This window comes from Parus major, chromosome 3 (assembly GCF_001522545.3).
Source record: "Parus major isolate Abel chromosome 3, Parus_major1.1, whole genome shotgun sequence".
NCBI classification, from domain to species: Eukaryota; Metazoa; Chordata; class Aves; order Passeriformes; family Paridae; genus Parus; species Parus major.
The window spans coordinates 86,992,646-87,015,197 of NC_031770.1; the positions used below are offsets into that span (position 1 = coordinate 86,992,646).

The window sequence follows — 22,552 nt, forward strand, 5'->3', positions numbered from 1 at the left end:
GAACTGAATTTGAGATGGGGGCAACATGGAAATTACCTTTCATGTAATTTTGGAAGCAGGTGTTAAATTCTGTGTAAATTCAAGAAGATGATTGATATAGGAAGAATCAGACAATTGGATACAATCAAAGAAGAAAAACTTGTGATAATTCTTATCATTCTGAAAAATGCAAGATTCCTGTGCATGCTCAGAAGCACCTGGCCCAGATCCTTCTGCTATTCACATGCATCATTGTTTAAGCACAGAGTTCATAGGTAAACTATTAGATGATACCACAAGGACAGAGAGCAGGTAGGACAGACGTACTGCACTGAGGTCTCATCACAACTTCCTGCCATTCAGTGTAACCAAGGTGAAACAGGAAATGCTAGAACAATGGTATGGGAAGGAGGAGTTTGACTTTCTGAGAGCAGACTGACAACCATAAAAGTACTCTGAGCTTTGCAGTTTTGGCTTTCAAGAGAGGTTATAATGGAACCGGATCCATTAGTAAAGGTAAGCCTCCAACAGATAGTTTTCTAGAATTATACTAGACTATATAGTTATGTAAATCTTGTCAAAGTTTATTTTATGATTCTCTTTAAATTATACCTGTGTCAGAGTTATGAATATATAGGCAATTTTCAAAGCAATTATATAATGACCAATAGTAGTAGTAAAAGGACAATTGAAAATGATGGATCTCTGATAACATTTTTTAAGAAATTAAATCTCTTTTATTTTTTCTCCTTCTTCTGAAGGAGAACACTTGGGATGTGTTAATGCAACATAAAGCTTCTTCAAGTGTTTCAGAAAATGTTACTGGAATAGATTTGTAGGATAAATGACTATCACTTCCAGATAGAGTGCAGATAACAGATATAAATGAAGCTTTGAGTCCCAGTATTAAAAGCTGGTGTTTACTGCAGTTCATTTCTGTTTTAGTGTCTGAGAGCTATGACTGCTATATATTGCTGTAAGAGTTTACTGTAACAGTTTACTGCATGTACTAAATTCAAAGGTTCCAAACACATAGACACAGACAGAAAATATATACATATACATACACATGTAGATATATACCTGTACCTATCCAAGCCCTGTTTTTCCTAAAAAAAATTTAAAGAATCCAATCTATCCTATCTATGAAACAGAAAAGTACTGTTTACTGTTTTCCTAAGTCTTACTGATGGATGCAAGTGCACAACAGTGAACTGGACTCTCAGAGAGGAGCTAATAAACTAAATTCTTCATTAATGCCCATTGGACAGAATTGTGGTAGATTTTTTAAAGTGTTTTGCTTTCTTATTAATTTATCTTGATATGTGTTTCCGGGCTGAAGCTGAGCTTTATTTCAGCAAAAACTCTGATTGCTATTTGCATTTTGGAAAGAGGCTCTTGAAAGTGCATTACCCAAGTTCCATTCCATCAAGAGGACTGATGGGTTTCCTAATACATGGCAATTTTCTCAGGAGCTATGCAATACACTTTGGAGAGCTCTACATGTTTTCAGTAAGCCCTCAGTTCCACTTTCCCCTCACTTATGCACTCATGCACTCTCCAACAAGCTCCAAATCCCCTTCCTCATGTGTGAGTACTCCCTTTTCCATTCTGTAGTTTTCTGTGATATTTTCACAAAAATCTCCACAGACCACAACAACTTTGTAAAGTCAGTCTCCTGTGCAATTCCCCAGCATTTTTTCTACTGTGGAACTTCTTGTTTTTTAGTAATTAAAATACAGTAATTATAAAACATCAAAACTCAGAGCATCTGACACCAGGCACCTTTGACTTCCATCTCTGTATGCATATACTGCATACTTTAAAAAGTGGAAAGTTCATCTGCTGGAAGGTATTTTTCAGTCAGTTGTGAAAGTCCTACTCTCACCATTCCACTTTCCAAGGGAAGTGTTTATGCTGGTGCATACTGTATGTTAGAGTTCATCCTAAGAGTCCATAGAAGACTCAGGTTGGCTTGAAGAGTTTCTTCATATGAATACACCTGAAATGAAAAACCTTAACATCAATCAAACATCCAAGCTGGCTCAAAATCAAAAGAGAAATCATAGTTTCAAGTTTAAGCTCTTCTGTCTACTTACATCTTAGTTTATTAATAAATGCAAGATCCTATAAAAAAAAATTGATCTTCTGTTATATGTGAGGGACTACCAGTTAAATTCTGACATCCCAACACACCTATTGTTACATTACCTGCATTTGTATTTTCTCCTTAACAGTTTAAAGTTATGTGCTTAATTCTGAAACACACACAAAAAGAAAAAAAAAATACAAAAATTATATACCGTGCATCAACATTATAGAAGTAAATGACTAAATGAAATATACTGACACTACTTAGTTTTATTTATTAACAGGTTTTATGAGTTTTCTCTGCTTAACAGGGAGATTAGAATAAATATTTCTGAAATAAAGAACTGAAGATAAAGTTTCAGAAATAGAATTCATTTGTATTCACCACATGCATGATGCCTGATATTATGTTAATATTTCTATAAAATTCTAACATAGTGATAACAAGATTTTTTTCTTCTTTATACATTTATTTTGTTACTTTTTTCCTCTATGATCTATTGATTTTTTTGGCTGATAACTTTTCTGTCTGTTTGCCTCTTACTCCTTTTCCAGGGCCTGGGTTGCTTTCATATGCTTTCATCCCTTTACTTCCCCTTCTTGATTTCCCTCATCTTTTGCATTTATTTGCAATATTTTCTTTTCCTTTGTGAGTTTTGCTGTCCTGTACAATTCCCTTTCTATTCTCTGTGTGTACATGAATTCTATTCTGTTACCTTTTTCTTCCTCTTCTGGAATTTCTGTTCAGATAATGACCTTTCAGTGATAGACTTCAGTGTTAAAAAAAAAAAAACCCAAAAAAAAGGAAAAAAGGAAGAAAGAAAGAAAGAAGTGACAGATGTAATCTTCCCTGCTGTTATAAATCCTCAAAATCAGTGTAAAATATTATACAAGCCCATTATCTTAATCTTTTGAAGTATCCTGGGACAATTGTTTCTGGATATTAGATAACTCCATGTTTTAAATATATGCAGGTGAGATAATATTTGTTTCTAAACATCACATTTCTCTGATTGTTTCTGGAAAAGGTTGTCTCTCATCAGCATACCACAAAACTATTATTAATCTTCTTTAGGAAATCTCTTTACTTTTAGATTAATAATAGTACTTGGTGATGTTTATCTTGACCTTAATTATCCCTCTGTAATTTAGGCATATGCATTATACCAAAAGAAAATTGTTTCTTAATTCTGTCAACAGAATTCAGCAGCAGTTACTCTCCATTAGTGTGTTTCTGTAATGAACAACTGAAATGAGATTGTGATTTCTGCTGAAATTGCCAGGTACTTGCATGGAAACTAATAAGACAAATATTAAAAGATACCATGCATTTTTTCCTTTCATTTTTATTAAGGAGGCTTTTGCAAATATATATGTCGATGTATGCATACAATGCCTGAGACCGTGTTACTGAAAATAAATAATATCTCAGTTAAATATTTTGGAAAACTCTTTGACACAGCTGTGGAAAAAGGAAATATTTTTGTGAATAAGATATGTTTTGGTTTTTTTTAAATGAAATTTTCTTTCTACTACTGCTCATGTGTACTTTATTATTTTATAAGGTGTTTATTTAATGTGCTAACAAAAAGGCTCCACTGATGGAGTGCTTTTGCACTCCAGTCACACCTTTGTATCTATTTTTGCTCATTTCTATAATATTTAATGTCTCCAGTTACTGGTGATTCTTACTGTAGACTACTAAATTTACTAATGGAATTTCTAAAGCTTCTTTCACCTCAAATGCTAAACCACTGCATATAAACTAATCCCTTCATGTGTCACAGAATCACAGATTCACAGAAACACAGGTTGGGTGAGGCTGGAAGGGACCACAGTGAGACACTTTTAGCAGATCACTCATAGTGTAGAACCAAATTTGTTCACAGTAATCCGGCTCTGGGGTGCCCATCACAAGAACTACGTGGACCCATTTGAACAAATCCAGAGGAGACCACTAAGCTGATCAGAGGGCTGGAGCACCTCTCCTATGAAGACAGGTTGAAAGAGTTGAGACTGTTCAGCCTGGAGAAGAGAGGACTCTGTGAAGAACTTATTGGACCCTCCAGTACTTGAAGGGTATTCCAAGAAGGCCGGGGAGGGACTTTTATTAGGCCATGTAGTGGTAAGAGGGATTGGCTGTAAAATGAAGATTTAGATTTGTTGTTAAGAAAAAATTCCTTTCTGTGAGAGTGGTGAGGCACTAGAAAAGATTGCCCAGAGAAGCTGTTGGATGCCCCACCTCTAGAACTTTTCAAGACCAGGTTTAATCTGACCCTCTGCCAGCAGGTCTAGTGGGAGGGCCTGGTCAATGACAGTGGAGAATTGGAACTAATTGATCTTTAAGATCCCTTCCAACACACATCCTTCTATGACTCAAATTCAAAGTACTTTAGGAGGGAAAAATATGTGTTAAAGACTTTTGTTACAGCAAGTCTCTATCTGTTATGGGCTCTTTACACTGAGTGGCAGATTCAAAGCCCCACAAACTGTGTTTGGTGTATAAAAATGCTGTATCCATCCAAAGCACATTCACAAATCATGGAAGTGAGAGAGATTTCCTGCCAGATGTCTGTTTTCTAGGTCATCACAAGTTCTCATGTATGAGGTAAGAGAGTCGAGGATGTGACAGAGCTCAGTGGACCAGCATGGGGAAATTCTGGGAGGCATTACAGACCAAAGGACAGCACAGTGAATCCTCCATACCTGGAGCTTCCTCACTGTCAGGACTGCTCAGAATTATAAGGCTGCTGGGATAGTTTAAAAGCCTTATGGCAACCTTTCAGCCTTTCCTACCTGTGGATTATGTGGTTATTTAATGGTTGGAGTGGTATAGGATTTAAGCTGTTATTTTTAGCTGCAGTAAAGGAGAATGTTTTACATCAAGGATCATAGTTCCAGAAACACTACAAGCTGCCAAAACATTTGGGTTCTTCTAAGTTATTAACAGTGTTCATTTCTTTTTGCCAAATTGCTTTGAATAGCTATACTTGACTGGAAATTCTGTCAAGAATGTCAAAAAAAAAAATCACTGTGCTTGAACATTATTACCTTTTGAAATGTAAAAGCATAGAAAACCGTAAGAAAATATACTTTAAAAAATTATTATCTTTAAATAAATTTTATTTATTTTTTCATTAATTAATGTAACTTTTTAATTTTAGATTTCAGCACAGCTTCCCCCAAACAAAATACTATTAGTTTGAAAATAGAAGGTATTTCCAAGAATTAAAACAAAAAGGCTGAGAACACACCAACTTTCCTGTAAAACTTGCAGATTCACAGAATAGAAGCTAAATTTAAGGCCCCTTTTCAAAGTTCTTAAAATTTTACTACATATATTTTTCACAGTATTAATAATATCATCCATCATAGCCATTTAAATAATCTTTGAAAACTTTACCTTAATTCTTAAGAAAAGTTATCGTAGTAACACAACACATCAAATGCTAGGGTTCAGTAGCTTCCTGAAATAATTACTTGGGCTTCTAGCCAGACAGATATGTGAATAATAAAATCCTTTCCCTCTACTTTCTTAGAATAGAAAAAATAATCTCAGTTCTTTTCTGTCCATCTAAACCTTGGTTTTTAAGAGGGTGTATGCATGGTCTGACAAAATTTTGCTTTAAGAATATTTCCATATTTATCTAGTCTTACATCTATTATGAGCAGTGGTTAAGAAAAACTAAGTATGTAAGATGGTGAATTGTCTAAAAACAATCAAATGGAAAAATAAATTACCTCGCATGCTTTCTCTATTGAACTACAGTCACACTTAACTTTAGTGCTAGCATTTGCTGTCATTCCAATTACAGAAACCTGGAAATGGAGAAGTGTTTTGTTATATAGTCAGAAATAATTAAACTTTGGAGCAGGTTTCCATGACTTCCGAGTTACGGGAAGAAAGTGCCTCGTAATGGAGCTGTAGTTGCTCCTGGTATTATACCACACTGCACTGTGGAGAGGAATATTAGAAAGAATCAGTGAGAATGAAAGTCACACTGAAAGAAATAATTTGCCTACTGCAAACTTCAATTGGTGTAATACTTTCTCTTTGACTTTTAAATTTTATACAGAAGTAATAAGAAATCTTCAGAGTTGCATTCTAGTGCTAACAGTCAGAATGACAAGAGAAAAATTTGGAAGCTCAGTTTTATTCTGCTGGTATCCATTCCATGTCCTTCTCTGTGTTGGTGAATAGACCATGGACTTTGTGATTTACAAAGTACTTGTGGTTTGGTAAAAATCTCATTTAACAAACCTAAAAGTGAAACAATCATCATCATGAAACCTTGTGTTATTTTATAGAAAAAAAATCCATCAAAAATGATATTCCACTATTTTGTACATTTTCCATAATTAAAGACTGTTCAAACTTCTCTTTGGCAGACCACTTTTTATAACAATGGTTTGTTTCAAACCTAAAAATCATCAGGAATCAAAATTTTCAAAACAGTTGTTTTTTAAAGATGTCCCTTATTTTCTTGAAATCAAAAATATATTCCTTACAATGTTATGTATTGTGAACCTATAAATCAAAATTTGATATATTAATATGAAATTAACTTAATAAGAGGTATTTAAATTACAATAAAGCTCATCTAAAATCACTCAAACATTGCAGATTTAGTTGAAAAGCCTGAAAAAAGGCAATATTAGTAACTTTTTTGAAATTCATTTTGTACAAAGCTTCATATTGGAATTACTTTAAACAGGCCAAACCACAAAGGGAGAGCGATGTCCTGAAGAGTTACTTTTAGTTAATTAGACAGGCAACTCAATATAAGCTTCTGAAGCAAAATGATAAATATGATTTCTGTGTATATGAGCAAGAAAGAAGGAAAACAATTTCCCTTCTGTGTACACTATTGATTGTGATATTGGTTGTACTGTATTTCATTGTGTCGTGATGTGCAATGTAGCAGAACCTAGAAACCATAAAAGATGAAAGATATAATTCAAACACCCTCAAAGAAATTGGTGATATTTTTTATAAAAAGGGATGCAGAAAGATACTTTATTAATCCAGTGCCTCAGGTTTTTTTTCCTGAAGTATGACTGTGGGGATTATGGTTTATACAAAGATAGCACTCTTGTTTAATGAAGAGAAGCACAGGATGCAGAGTACATTTCTTCATCTCAGCAGAGACCAGCATGTTAGAACCAATGGCTGGAAGCTGTAACTGAAGGTCTGAATTGGTAATAACCCCCCAAAATAGCTGTAGTATAAATGACAATAATTGGTACAAACTACCAGTTAAAGTGTGGTTTCTTCCTGTGCTGCTTTGTTAAGATTATACTTCATGTCTTTCTAGAAAGGGTTCTCTAGGCAGACATGATTTAGTACAGTTGTAAATACAGGAAGTACTAAGACCTGAGATGAACAGAAGAGATTAAACTCCAATGTAACCTGCATTTGAAAAAAAAGGAAGTGATTATGTGCAGAAAGGAATTAAAAAATAAATAAGCAGTAAAGAATAAATGCAAAACACATGATGAGACATGGCTTCATATCTGATGTGTTTTGCTGAGTCATAAATTGTCTTATATTCTTATCAAGAAATCTCTGCATTTTATATGCCCTCACTCCTAGGTCCTATAATATAAAATATTAAATTAAGTGAAATAATATGTAATTATTTCTTTAAAAATATAATTATTTCTTATTGTAATAAATTCTTACTTAAAGGACTTGGTGAAACAGGTAGTATATATATTGGCTGATTAATATATGAGGAAGTTATTATCTATACTGAATAAATGGGCTTCTCTTCTCTGGAGAGCTGCTATGCAAAATTTTATTTTCTGTGCAGGATAGGAGGATAGGGTTTGTTTGTTTAAGGTTGTAATATTAAGTAATGCAAGACTAGAAAGATATATCATCCTTCAAAAGACCTTGGTTGTAAAGTTAAGAAAACAGTCTTATCTCCACAACCACTAGATTGCAGCAGAAAAACAAATGTATTAACCGGTAAAAGAAACATGAATTTCCCTCCAAAATACATATAAATATTTTACAATTACCTAATTTCTCAAGACCTAAATTGATTATAAATAGTTTATATGTTTTTTTCTGAATCTGCAACCTGCAGGACTGTTTAATCATATCCTGTCTGACTCTTGTTCTGCAGTACTGTAGATAAACAGTGCATCAGTGCCCCCTGCAGCCTTAAAACACCAGTATAACTGTTAAAAAAACCCAACAGTATTGATCTTTGTTGAAATAACTATTCAGAAAAAGAACAGCTTTAAATCCTGTTGTATCCTTTCCTTTTTTCTCCTTCCCTCTTTAAAAGTGAAATTGCAGCTCTTGGGTAAAGAAAAAATTCTTCAGAAATGCAGCCTAAAATTCAAGACAGACTTTGATACATTTGTGAGACTAAAAAGACCCTTTTTTTAACGTTCAAATACACTGGCATATGAAAATCACAAACCAGAAGCATAAGAAATTCAGAATATATGTGTAAACTTTAAAATGAATAGTTATAAAAAACAAAGACATTCTGACTCTCAGAAGACGAATTTCTTTAATGTGTTTAATGTTCAGACAATAGAGAAATGCTACTTCATCTGTGCTAAACTGTAGGTATTTGTTCATTTTTATGCATATTTCTGAAAATTTGCTCAAAATTACATATATAATACAAAGATAAGCTTGGGATTTGTTTCCTCTCATTCAGCTCCTACACACATGCTTCCAAAGTCATTGGCAAATTTCTAGACAGAATATTACTTATGGGTATACAGATTTCCTTTGAAACTGAAGTTTCAATGAAGCAATGGTTGCCAATAGCAGAAATCTAAGGTAATTTATCTGTGTATGGGGAGGAGAAGGAAGGTTTTTCAGCTCGTAAAACCATGAGGTGTTAAAATTGTCAACAGTGCCAAAAAGAGGACATGACCAAAAATAAAATTAATTTTAAGGAAACACCTGTCTCTATGCAGTGAATAGAGAATTTGTTGAGATTATATATGCTTCTGACCAGTTTTTGGAAGCCAGGTTTCCCCATTTTTCCTCTCTACACCAATGCTAAATTTAAGAGGTAGATAGGAGATGATGCAATCCTTACAAGGTCCTACAAGACAAAAAAAAGTGACTTGGAATTCCTTAACCTGCAAAAAATTCTGTACTTAAATAGCAAGATATAATGTGAAGTTTTTACATCTGTAAGGATGTAGGCTGGAGGCCAAATTACATTAGTCAATTGAAAATGCATTAATTTCTTAGAACTAACTGTCTAACATAGTTCACTGATGTTACAAAATTGAGTAAGTATTGTATGGAAATGATAGGAAATTATTAACTCTCTTCTGGGCACTATAAACACAAGTGTGACATCAGTAACTGGCTTCCAGCATTTATCAATTATAAAATCCATTTCATAAACCACAAGATATAAAGTATTATTAACTGAGTTAAAGTATATGAAATAAATCTGGCAGCATTCAGAACTCTTAAGTGATAAGATAGTTCTGGCTGCACGTGAGATTAGTTTTATTTACATTAAGTAACTTTCCACTCAGAATATAATATAAACAGAGTAAGGTAAATTCTCTAATTTTGGAATATCACCCTGAAAACTTTGACAGATTTTTATAAAATTGGATTAATTGAATAAAATTACTATATTTTTAGATTAGAAGGTATATTTGTACCACTTAAGCCCTTCTAAGCCCTTTGAAAATTGCAAAACAAAATCTACTTGCCTTGGTGGGTTTTATTTTTGTAATTTAAATCTATAGCTTAGATATTTTAGTCTTGATTACTAAATGAGTTATCTAAATTTTTCACACAGAAACCAAGTATTATTGGTTTTAATTGAGAAATTAAGCAAAACATACTTATATCTTAAACATACATTTTACATCTTTTAACCACCTGACTGCATTCAGAAAGTTTTTTGTTGATATGATGATGAGCATTTGGCTGATATTATTAAACCTGACCTGCTTTGATGCAATGACCCTCTTAAATCACCAATATCAATGCTTTAAATATAGCTGCCCTTCCTGATTTAAAGTTACTCAAGAAAGAATGGCTGAAAAATATAGCTCAGTTTGAAGGTAAAAATGAGAAGTATCCTCTGCCATTGAGAATAATCTCCCAGTTTGCCTCAGGTTTATTTTTTACTCTTGTTTTGAGACTTGTTTTGTAGTTGGAAAGACCAATTAGTTTTGCAAGTGGTGTTGCCTATTGCCAAGTCATAGCTGGGTACCCAAACCATCAATGACATGGTATTTGCATTTAGGTAGTGTTTAAGATAAATAAAAGTTGTTAGGATCAATGGATGCAAAATATCTAAAACTTCTAAAGTTACCCTGGAACAGTATGGCCACCTTACAATTTCAATAAAACAGTTTAAGTTTGTTATGTTTTCTACCTTGCTATGATCTCTCACAACCTTTGGGTTGTTGAGAAGATGGGAGGGTGTGAATAATCCAGTTATAACATTTTTCTCTCAAATAAGCCACATCAAGGCAAGTCAACTCCTTAACTATCCCTTAATTATTCATAATCTTAATCAAATAATCAAAAATGAATAGTTTAATGCAGAGTAGTGGTATGTTTTTCTGCTGCATTTGATCTTAGGTCCTGTGCAGTCTTGAATACTGCTCACATGTTGGAATGAAGGACAGCAATCTGCTGACAAGGCATCTGGAGTTTTCTTATTTCCTTGTGGACTTTTTTTTCCAGTTCTTCACACTAAAAATAAAACTTCTCAGTCTGGATAATGTTGCCTGTTACTATCTCTCCATGTTTTAAGATTTTCCTAAGTTAGAGTCACATTCTGTTACACATGTAGTAACACCAGTCTATTCATTGGAAACTTAAACTGACCAAAGTGTTAGAAATACTACTTTAGGTTGTAAAAAGGTAAGGTAAGCTCCATTCTTTGCTGTAAAGGTATATGATTTATGGGAAATGCTTTTAGGGAATGTTTTCAATATGTAAAAGTGGTTTTGGATGTTTTTGAGCTCTATATTCAAAACACAAATAATTTTAAGTGTGACATAGTGAGCAGAAGAAGTAGGAATTTTTCCTCACTCATCACAGTTGCTTTATTTAGTATCACCTCTAATTGATGGAGAAAATCTGGTTATTTTTCTTAGAATGTGATGAGCTGGAGATGCCTCTCTGTGCATATAGATTGTCTACAGGGAGAACCATGGTTGCCAGCTCAGGCCAGTTTCAAAGCTCTTAAGCAGTTAATGTTTGACAAAGTGAATTCTGTCCTGGAGTTTTATTTGCAGATTAAATTTCTTCAAATATTTTGGAGGAAAAGAGATGATATGGGGTGGCATTTTGATGCCTTGGAGAATTAGGAATCGAAAAGAGATTGAACATGAGGTCATAAGTATCAAACTTTTAAATTACTTTGTTATTGATAGCTCTCCTTGGTGCTCTCAACATCATAGTTACAGTATTTGTTCACTCTCAGGTAAAGTCAGAATGTTTGTTACAAAAACACATTTGGACCAAAATTCCAATCGTTTTCCAATTGCATGAAAGATAAATATTACTTAAGCCAGCATTTAACAGTCTTCCTTTAGGAAAATCCCTCTAGTAAAAATGTAACATTGTTTAGTGTACCCTTACAGTCATTCCAAGAAAAGAAAGTATTCTACCAGCATTGTCTCTTACACTGGGACATGCTAAAATATGGTATTGCTGTAGGAAAAGAAAAATATTAAATTTTAAACAATGTCAACCTGTAAATAAGAAAAGTAATAAAAGGACAGACATATGAATATCCAAAATTGAACTTTTTCATTCTTAAACAGAAACCACCTTTTTCAACCAATACAAGTGGTTGTACATTTTAACGATGTCTGGACCAAACAATAGTAGCAGACCCTGAAGCCTGCAGTTAATAAAGTGACAGGAGATAAAAGCATCATTCAGGAGGCTGATCTCACACTGTATTTCTGCACAGAGAGACTATTAGTTGCTGGAGGATGCCTGAGGCACAGCAACCATGAAATGGTAAAGTTTTCAATTCCCAATGAAGTAAGGAAGGAGATCAACTAAACCTCTACCTTGGACTTACAGAAGGTGGACTTTGGGTGCTCTTCAGTACTCTATTTTAGAAAACCATCTTTAATAACAAAATGGTCTTCTTTAATAACAAAGAGGAGGTTAACCTTATGTGCCAAAAGATGAGCCAGTGGGGAAGAATGGTGTCCTGGCTGAACAGGGAGCTTTCACAGGACTTCAGGACAAAAAGTTTAAACCGTTGCAAGAAGTGGCAGGCTACTCAGGAAGAGTACAAGGATATCATTAAGTCATGTAGAGAGAAAATTAAAGGAAAAAGCTCCACTAGAATTCAATCTGGCCACTGCTGTGCAAGATAATAAAAAGTGTTTTCATAAATACATTAGCAGCAAAAGAAGGGCCAAGGAAAATCTCCATTTCCTTGGAGCATTGTCACTGAGAAAGAGGAAAAGGCTGATGTACTTAACTCCTCCTTTACCTCAGACTGAACTGAAAGACCAGTTATCCTCAGGGCAAGCAGTCACATGAGCTGGTAGGAGCAGCATAGACCCCCTGTAATCCAGGAGGAATTAGTGACCTGCTGAGCCATTGAGACACTAAAGTCTGATGGGCCAGGTGGGATTCACCCAAGGGCACTGACACAGGTGATGGAAGAGCTCACCAAGCCACATTCCAGCATTTACAATCAGTTTTGGCTACATGTTAAGGTCCCAGATGACTGAAGATTGGCCAGAAAATAAGGTAAACCTCCTGGCTGGAAGAAAGATCCTGGAAGTGTGAGAGGGTAATGAAGATAAGAGAGGTGCCTGAAGATGAATACCAGGGCATGCACAGAGACTGTGGCTGGTAACAGTCAAGACCAATTAGTATAGACAGCAGCTCAGTGTGACTCGACTTTCCACTCAAGCTCCCCAGACCAGCAGCAACCTCCCTGCTAGAAGTGGAAGTGGAAATCCAGTGAACATAATGGGGCATGGGGGAACTGAGGGCATGTGGGAGTGCATGAGATAAACAACTAGGCTAACAGCTCTATTCTCATCAGCTCTTAAGTAGACCCCAATACCCAGTTTAACTATGGGCTGATATTTACTCTGTCATCTGTCATGCACTTTATTTATTATAAAATCATTTATTCCTCCCATTCCTCCCAGAAAAAAAAAATACATTTAGGCCTATTATTTTAGTTTTTTGCCTTTTACCTTGTAAAATTCTATTTAGGATGTTTCAAGTACTGTATTTTTTCATTCTCTCGTTTAATATTATGGGGATTTTTTGACCTGTCATATTTACAACACTCTTTCTTATGCACTCAATGAGAATGCAGTAATATTTTAATTAAATGCCAAATTACTGATGAATAAATGATGTTTGTGTTTATGCATGTCAGCCATTCTCCAGCATTAAGATATAATTAGAAATTAAGTCTGGAAGAAAGACTAGATGATACATAACAGTACTCTGCATTTTTAACTCTTTCTGTACTAATGATTTCAACATATCATTCTCATCTTGCTTTCAGGACAGCTTTTATGTTAATTTCTATAATGTGTGATACAGAATGCTTTTTTTAATTACTGTTTCTCTCCAGTAACACAGTCTTTGAATAGAAAATTGCTTTCTATCCAGGAATCTTAATTAGTATTTATAAAATGTCATGATTTAACCCCAGCTGGCAACTAGCCCCCACTCCACCACTTGCTCAGTCCTCCCTGGTGGGATGGGGGAGAGAATCAAAAAGTATAAGTAAGAAAATTTATGAGTGGTGGTAAAGTCAGTTTAATAGGTAAAGCTAAAGCCTTGGACAAGCAAAGCAAAATGAGGAATTCATTCACTACTTCCCATAGGCAGGTAGAGGCTCAGCCGTCTCCAGAAAGCAGTTCTCCATCACTTGCATCATTGACTTAGGAAGACAAATGCCATCACTGCAAGTATTCCTCTTCTTCACCCAGCCTCATATGCTGATCATGACACAACAGATAGTCCCTTTGGGCAGTTGGGATCAGGCTGTGTGCCCTTCCAGCTCCTTGTACACTCCCAGCCTGCTCATCAGTGGGGTGGGGTGAGGAGCAGAAAAGGCCTTGACTGTGTGCAAACACTGTGTGGCAGTAACTAGAACATCGCTATATTACCACCACTGCTCTCAGTAGGAATCCACAACACAGACAATTGCTACTGTAACTCTGTCCCAGCCAAAACCACAAATGTGTATCTTCCCTACTTCTATTAAGTGGGTAAGAAATATTTTCAGCACATGGGGAAACCAATCCTAAAATAAATAAGGCTGTGCATCTGTAAAAATTATTTAAAGGCCTAAACTATTCTTTTGTGAGACCTCTAAAAACAAAGTATGTACTCTCAAAACTGAATTTTATTGCTAATGTAGTCAGGACACATTGAATTTCCAGTCTGCCATTCATTTCTTAAAGCATCTTGATTCTCGTAAGAGTTCTTCTCACACTTCTTAGTATCTGAGAATGCCTCTCTTCTATAAGTGTATCTCAGAGAGAACAGTATCTTCTAAATATTCCTGGAAGAAATTGAGATGAGACTGTAAAAGACAGGTCTAGGGTTGGTACATCCCTTCTTTCTGCTTTTATTCCCCAGATCAGTGATAAGAGCGCTCTTCTGGTTTATCAGATTCTTGATTTCAGTTCTGTCCTTAGCTTGGTGGAATTATAAACACCTTCCAGAAGTACTGTAAGAATTCCCCAGAGCAGTCTGTTTGTTCTGTCCTGCATAGAGTAAGTATTGAATGTCCTGCATGGAATAAGTGTTGAATGGGTAAAGGAAAAGTGTGCACATATGGTTGCCACCCCTTGGCTAGATTATTTACCTGAGTACAGATTTGTATTTTTCCACCGTACCAATTGTTTTTTAAGTATATCTCTTGAAGCCATTTCAGGGTTTTTTCTTGTCCAAGCAGGGCACTATTCATCTTGACAATATTTGCTGTGGGCAAATACCAAAGTTTGGCTACTATAGCCCTGAAAATTACAATGCAGAAGTCTTGCCTGAATTAATTATTGCTTAGGAAATCAATTGCATATTCAGGATCTAGAAGTGCTTCTCCTGTATCCATCACAGACACATTGTGCAATAATATTGCATAGGTAGATCATGCAGTTTGGAGTCTAAATTATAGATGTTATCCATGGGTTTTTACTGCTTGAACTTAGAATCTTTGGTAAACAGTAGTTACTCCATTCTGGAATTGAGATTTTTGAGATAGCTGTCACAGCATCTCTGTTACAGGAACTCAATTTATCCAGAGCAATTTACTCAGACATTTAGGACTGGAGCAGAATGCTTATATTCTAATTTTGCAGAGCCTTTTCAGGAGGACAAGTACAGCATCATGTAAAAAAAACCAAAATAACAGTTTTCATCTGCTGAAAGAATCTTCAAAGAGAGAATGCAAGTATTTATTTCCTTTCAAAGCCACCAGTTTCAAGAAACAAAAGTAGTTGCAGAAATCAACAAAAAGATGTGGTGCTTAGGCCTTTCTAGTGGTCTTCTTCTAAATAACAGCTAAGATGAAACTGGTGAGAGGTTTTCCAACTGTGATTATTGACTAAATGTAAAAGAGAAAGCTGAAGTTCACACAGATTTGAGATTTGTTTAAACTTCCAAAGGTGTAAGATTTGTACACTGGTCCACTCAGTGCTCAGCAGTTTGACCTCTTTCCTTTTTTTTGAGTTTAATGTTTGGATCACTGGTACATGTAATGTTTTATGCTTAAGTAAAGGTCAGTGTGAACAACTGAAAGATTTAATGCTCCCTTATTTCCTCAAGCAAGCCAAGTAAAAAGATGACTGGATTTGGTATGGAAATTCAGTTCTTCAGTTTTTAAAAAAACATTGTTTTAACAATTGTCCTAAACTTAGGGACTAAGGGTGTTTTTCAAGTATCATCTAAGGAACACTCACTCATGTCAACATTTAGTTTAGAAAGGTTTTTGCTGTTAAACCTTCAACATAAAGTATTGTTGCTGCAGTAACTTACTTAGCCACTGCAAGGTTCATGGAATCGATATACTTTAGAGGAAACAGCAGGAATATGTCTTAGTACAAGTTTTTCTTTTTCCTCTTTCCACTTTCAGCTGTCTGTAACTGACATTTCTTCCCATATCCAGCACTGCTATGCATCCTAGAGTTTAAATCTTTTCTTCCTATTTGTAAACAGAGCTTTCATCAACTTTGTTCTGTTAATTTCATTCTCACATCTTTGGCTGCATTGTATATTGAATATATTATTTGCATTGCTAAGAGTTTGCACCATTAAATGAGATTCTGTGTGTACAAAAGCAGTTGCAAATAATGATGTCATTCCAGTTGCGAATTTTTTAATGGAAAGCTGCAACTACAATATCACTGGGTTCGGCTACCAAATGTTGTGGCTCATAGAAGAGGGAAGCTGGGCTCACAGTCTGGAGCATACACTGAAAATTTAATTTTTTAAGAGATATGCCTGAGCATATATCATCTTTATTTAGAAAACTGACCCCCAGCACTTTTAACTAAAACAAAAATTGTGATGAGTGAGGAAATCAGAGTCACATATAAACTGCAGAATATAAATAATCCATATCTGGTAAGTTCTTGAATTGTTTTCACAATTACTGTGTTGAGTGATGTAGATGGTGTCTCCGGGAGGGTAAGTGCACAGATATACTGCTCTGTGGATTCACTGAAATCAGTGAGATGCCATTTAAAGTACTCTGCTTGACATGGTTGTGAACAGTGAAATAAACAGCCTGTAAAAGGCTTTATTAATTCTTGCCAAATTGCATTCAAGGTACTACATATTTATTCCTGTTTAAACCAACATTTCTATGAAGTGCAGTTGTTTTCAGTTTCATAAACTTTCAAATTATACTATACCATGCATTCTAATGCTCTTGAAAAATCTTCCTTTTGGCTCCAAATTCTAAAACATTCACTTAAAACAATATTCTGTCACAACCTAAGAAAAACGGCAGATGCACCCTTTTCCACTGGAGAAAACTGCAAATAAAAGCAGTTGCTTCCCAGCAGAAACTACTTTATTGGCAAGATAAAAATACAAACTGCCTTATCCCACTCATATCAGATAAGGCTAAATCCATTACTCCAGTAATAAAATGTTAAGTGCATAAGTACCAGAAGATACAGGCATTGGAGATGTTATCATATCACAGGGACTCCCGTGCCATTGCTTGTCTCACCAACCTGCTTCATGGGAAATGTCAGAGTGCTTCTGTAGACACATCTGCCATCAGCCTGATAATGAATAACTTGGGGGAGAATCTTCTCCCTTTGCAGGTCTCAGTTTGAAGTCCATTATATACATAGATCACCCTGAAAAAAAAAACCAAAAAAACTCCTTCAGGTAGAATTTCTTGCATTTCAGTTTGTGGCCATTGCTGTATGTCCTGGCCACCAGCAAGAAGTATCTGCTTCCATCCCTTCCCCTTCCCTCCCCACTCACGTATTCACACAAACAAATCAGATTCCCTGGAGCCTTCCTTCCTTCAGGCTGACAACTCTCATGGCAGGGTCAGTGCCCTGGTGCAGGGGCTAAACTGGCAGCACACAGGTAAGCCCCTGTCAGGCTGAGCTCCCCACTGCCAGGTCACTGCAGAGCAGGGCATCCCAGAGGTGCTGGTAGCTTTATAAGCTGCAGTGCCTCTGACTCCACACACTGATAGTTACCGCCTCTCATTGAATAGAGGAGAGTGTATGGGAGAGGGAAGCACAGCTGTTTTGGGTATGTGCTTTTGGTTAATAACATAACATGGAACATGACCTCTAAATGCTATATTCCTGCCATTCAGTTCATCATACATCTCCTTGAGTGGCAAACAGTGTAATATAAAATAAACAAGACTTCAAATTGCACTAACGTCTATGTTTAGACAAGCGCTTCAAGCTTACATGCACTCAGCTATGAAACACAAGCTTGCAGGCCTTTAAAACTCAGCTTTTTAAGCTCATTTTAAGATTAAAAACAATGTGTTGATGCTTGCAGCAAGTTAAAAGATCTTTATGCACATAGTTGACCTGAAAGGCAGCAACAGCCTGGGAAATTGAAAAGAAAAGAAAAAACAAATATAAAATTGTGGTCTTGTTGTGGAGTAACAGTGAATCAAGTTTTGCTTGATATATTTTTGTTACACTTCGTCAAAACTTTTAACACCTCAATTACTATTTTACTTCAAATGCTTCCCAGCTCTTCATTCAAACAATGTTTTAGCTAAAATTCATTGAGCTGAGGTCATTGCTTATTCAGAGCAGCAGCTTGAACGGCTTGTGAGCACAGCTGCAGATGTTTGCCCCACTAACCAGCCCCAACAAACTCTGCCCTGCTTTTGTGGCAAGGCAGGGAGCTGCGGGGTGCCTGGAAGCAGTGCTGGCACAAACACAGTCAGGCACCATCTAGAAGCAAAACATCCAGAACAACACTGCAAAGGCTGACATCCTGTGAAAAATTAGCAAATGAACCGGGGAGAAATCAGCCTACCAAGTAGCTTTCCTTTCTTTTCTTCTCTGCAGATTAGAATGTCAACCAAAAAATGAAGCAAGGCTGCATTACTTGCGCTCATAAAATTTCCTTTAAAGCGCACTGCTGTGATTCTGTTTAAGAGAAAAACAGTAGCTTCCCATCAGAAAGGGGATGTGTAACTTCCACAGCTGGAAATCAGTGCTTTCAGTAGAGACAAGAATGCACCTGCCAGTCAGACAGCTCTCTGTCTTGTTCAGCATTTTACCGCTGACAGTAGCTGTGAACAGGTTCAGAGAAGTAAATTTTGCAGTGGTCAGACAGGATTGTCTGTCATTAGAAAAATTATCTCTCTAATACCTGATGGTAAGAGCTTAGTTTATACTGTGTCAATTCCCCAGGTTTTATGTAGTTTTTGTTGATTTATTTTTTCCAGGAGTAACAGAAAAATCAACAAATACCATTAATTGCTCCCAATAAATTTCTCCTGTAATTTTCTAAATCTTTACATAAACCTACTATTAGTTCAGAATTTCTGCAATGTTTAGGTTATGCCTGGGGACAAAATCAAGATTTTTGGTTATTTACTTTTAATCAAAGATTATAAACCCAGCAGGTGACTAAGCATTTTTAATTTGCTGTGCTAGCAAATAGAAGATTTGCTGTGCTTGCTGGTAGAAGATAATACACATTAGTGCACCCTTAATGTTGCTATGAATAGCCTACATGAAGTTCATGTGAGTTATATCCCTTAGGAGAAAAGTATTATTGTAAATGCAGCAGTTATGCTGTTTTCATTGTATTTATGGAAATGGAAATGTTGTTATTCAATTCATCTAAATAGAAATAAACAGTAAGTCACTTATTTTCTTAAAGTCCAGTTAAAGTTGAGCCTTCTATTAGCAAGTCTTCAGACTCAAAAATACTTTAAGGATTTCTTTTCAGCCAAAAATTACTTGATGACTGCCATTTTGTTGGATGCTTTTCTCTCATATAAAGCAGATCACTGCCTTGAAATACTCATTGCTAAGCACCATACTGTGTGTGTTTTGGCTATTTTGTGGTTTGGATGCATACTGCATCCCTGCTTAAGTATCCCATTCTAATGTTTTCCTTACTATTATGGCTCTGCACATCTTCTCTCTACTGTCACATAAGCCCCGTGTCCCTTTTGTTCTTTCCCAGGCTCGACTCCTTTCTCAGTTACTGTGCTCTTCTTTGGGTCCCCTCAAACATTTACTTTGCCCTGAATGATTTGTCTCCTTCCTCTGCTCACCTCCTTTTCTTTCCTAACTGCCTCGGGGTATGTATCCTTTTTTTGCTGTATTGATAATTTGGAGAAGCAGATTTTTAATAGTGGCATTAACAGACAACTTACTTACCTGGGATGTGTTATGTTGGCTGGATATTTTCTCAGAATATTATGAATCATGTTAGTACGTCCTAAAAGATAGATTCAAAAAAAAGCAAATTATTAAAATCAGTTTTCAGGTAAATGGGGTATGAAAAAATGAGGAAGTTAGACAGATGCTTGGAGCAGTGAATGCAATGTCGTACTGAATTGCGTCCCCACCTATCTTGTTTCTGCAGTTGCGATCTACTGGTGCATCATCACTTTCCAATGCTCCTTTTTAAGACGTACTCCCAGCTCTAAAATATGGTGAAGCAGAAGTTTTAGCTGATACAGGAACAGGAGACAAAGAGAAAGGGAAGGGCACAGCAGGGGCCAATATCTGGGCTTCTTTTAGTTTTTGTTTTTTGTAAAGAAACTTTATGCCATCATTGTCACCAAAATAAGCATGAATTTGACTGTTGATGTTCAACATATTGCCAAAAAATACTCTTTTTCTAACTGTGGTGCCTAAAAACCATTGCATTAAGCACTTAATCTCTATGCTTTATTTTGGTCAAAATGTTAGTGATATTTCAGTTCAACCTCATCTACCTTTTACAGAATCATAGGTTTCCATGGAAAGGATCTTAGTGATTATGTAGTTCCCACTGCCATAGTCTGGCACACCATTCACCTGAGCAGGTTACTCAGAGCCCCATCCAGACTGGCATTGAATACTTCCAGGGTTGAGGCACCAACAACTTCTCTGGACAACCTAATTCAGTGCCTCACAACCCCCACAGTAAGGAATTTTTTCCTAATATCTAATATAAACTTACCCTCCTTCAGCTTAAAGCCATCCCTCCTTCTTCTGTCACTACATGCTCCCATGGAAAGTCCCTCTCCAGCTTTCCTGTGTGCCCTTTCAGGTACTGGAAGTTCACAATTAGGTCTCCCCAAAGCCTTCTCTTCTCCAGGCCAAACAGTCCCAACAACTCTCTCACTCTCTCAACCTGTATTCATAGGAGAGGTGCTCTAGATCACTTTTTTTTTTTGGCACAACATTAAGAGAAATATTCACAAAATTTTGAATTATTAAGGAGGTATAAATAGTAAGATTAGTTAATTAGATTTTGGTTTCCAAATTAGAATTCAGAATTAGGAATTGTTTTTTGGGATAAAAATAGTATCTCTTGAACTTCAGAAAATGAAAGAAGAATGTCATATGCAAAATTCAGTGAGAATCTATTTTTTAAGTGATAAATCTTATTAAATAGTCAGAAATCTTCTTGCGCTCTTGATTACTTCTGCTTTTTCCTCACCACAGTAAATTTGTGTGATTGTGTATTAGTTGTGCACAGTAAATTGGAAGCCTTACATTTGCAGAGTTTTCATGGTCACAAGTTTGGCTCTTTGGAAGAGACAAAAAACTGTAATAAACAGAGTTGGCAAACAGATGGTATTAAACCAAGAAAGTCTTTCTTTTTCTTCACCTTTCCCCTTTCTCCCCGGTATTTCTGTGAATTAAATACACTGTGTTTCTGTAGTAGAGCTTTTTTGCTTCTGCTATGCATGCTTGATCTACTTCTATGGAAGTCTCTTATAGAATTGTCTTACAAGTTTTGGTAACTTCAAGCAATGAGTAATTTAATAAGTGAAGCCTGTGTTTATTTATCAACCATTGTTGACATCCACCGAAAATTAATTCTAAGAGCACATAAAGACTGTGCTACTTGCATGAAGGCTATTCCTTGCTCCCTCACAGGAAAAAGTATCTTCTCTGTTGTTTTGCAAGTTTTCAGGATGGGTCTTGATTTTGGAATCTCTTATATATTCATATTTTCTTTAGTCTGAATTTTTATTTAAAAAAACAAACTAATATAAATTGAAGCTTAAGTGTAGTAACAAAATTGCAGCTCAATTTTTTTATTTTTTTTCTTTAATATGTTGTCTCTCTCCTTTCAGAATCTCTGTACCCACACATCTATCAACAGCATTCCCCATGGTTTCTTCTGATGTGCCTCGCTTGCCTGACCCTGGTGTGCCCTCTCAGATTTCCCCTGCATCACCATCTGTGTGCCAGGAAGGACTGTGCCATAATGGAGGCACTTGTCATCCTCTCTCTCTGCCTACCGGGGCTGCCTCCTTCCAGTGTGACTGCCCACTACACTTCACCGGTCGATTCTGTGAAAAAGGTAACAGTGATCATTTTGTTCTTTATTAGTTATGAAATAAAAGTCTTATTCTGCTTTGGAGATGAAAAGGGGGAAGAGGTATTGATTGTCATATTTCTCTGCTTTTCATCCCAGTTACTTTTGATTAACTGAGGAGCAAATTCATTGAGGTAATTTGGATAATACTTATTTGCAGTGTAAATTAGGTGATATTGGTCAGGCACACTCCTAAGAGCTGCAATTTGAGTTAATAAAAAAAAACCACTGCACTGTTGTTGTGCACAGTTTTAATATATGTTTTTCAGTGTATTATTTCTGGGACAGAAGAAAGCTGACTTTCTCAAAAGATTATGCTTTCCATTTCTACAGATTGGATTTTTTCCATCTCTGTGTCAGATCCTTTGTTGAAAAAGGCTTTTTCTTTACTCTGTGACTCATTTATACTTCTACTACTGTTGCTCATAAAGCACACATCAATCAAATGAACATATTTTAATTAGAATT

At 35.8% G+C, this 22,552-nt stretch overlaps 1 protein-coding gene and 1 long non-coding RNA gene across 2 annotated transcripts in view; one reads left to right on the plus strand and one right to left on the minus strand.

Annotated features, from left to right (window-relative positions):
- Window positions 1-22,552, plus strand: part of EYS (eyes shut homolog) — a 706,806-nt gene that overhangs the window by 497,520 nt on the left and 186,734 nt on the right. Inside the window, exon 35 of the mRNA XM_015621104.2 lies at window positions 21,840-22,069. Coding sequence (XP_015476590.1) covers window positions 21,840-22,069 — 230 coding nt within the window. The remainder of the gene's footprint in view (window positions 1-21,839; window positions 22,070-22,552) is intronic.
- On the minus strand, window positions 16,577-20,753 carry LOC107201605. Its single transcript, XR_004496490.1, has 3 exons — window positions 20,714-20,753; window positions 19,924-19,984; window positions 16,577-17,400 (listed from the first exon to the last, which is right to left on the minus strand). It is a non-coding gene; the product is annotated as an uncharacterized LOC107201605 (long non-coding RNA).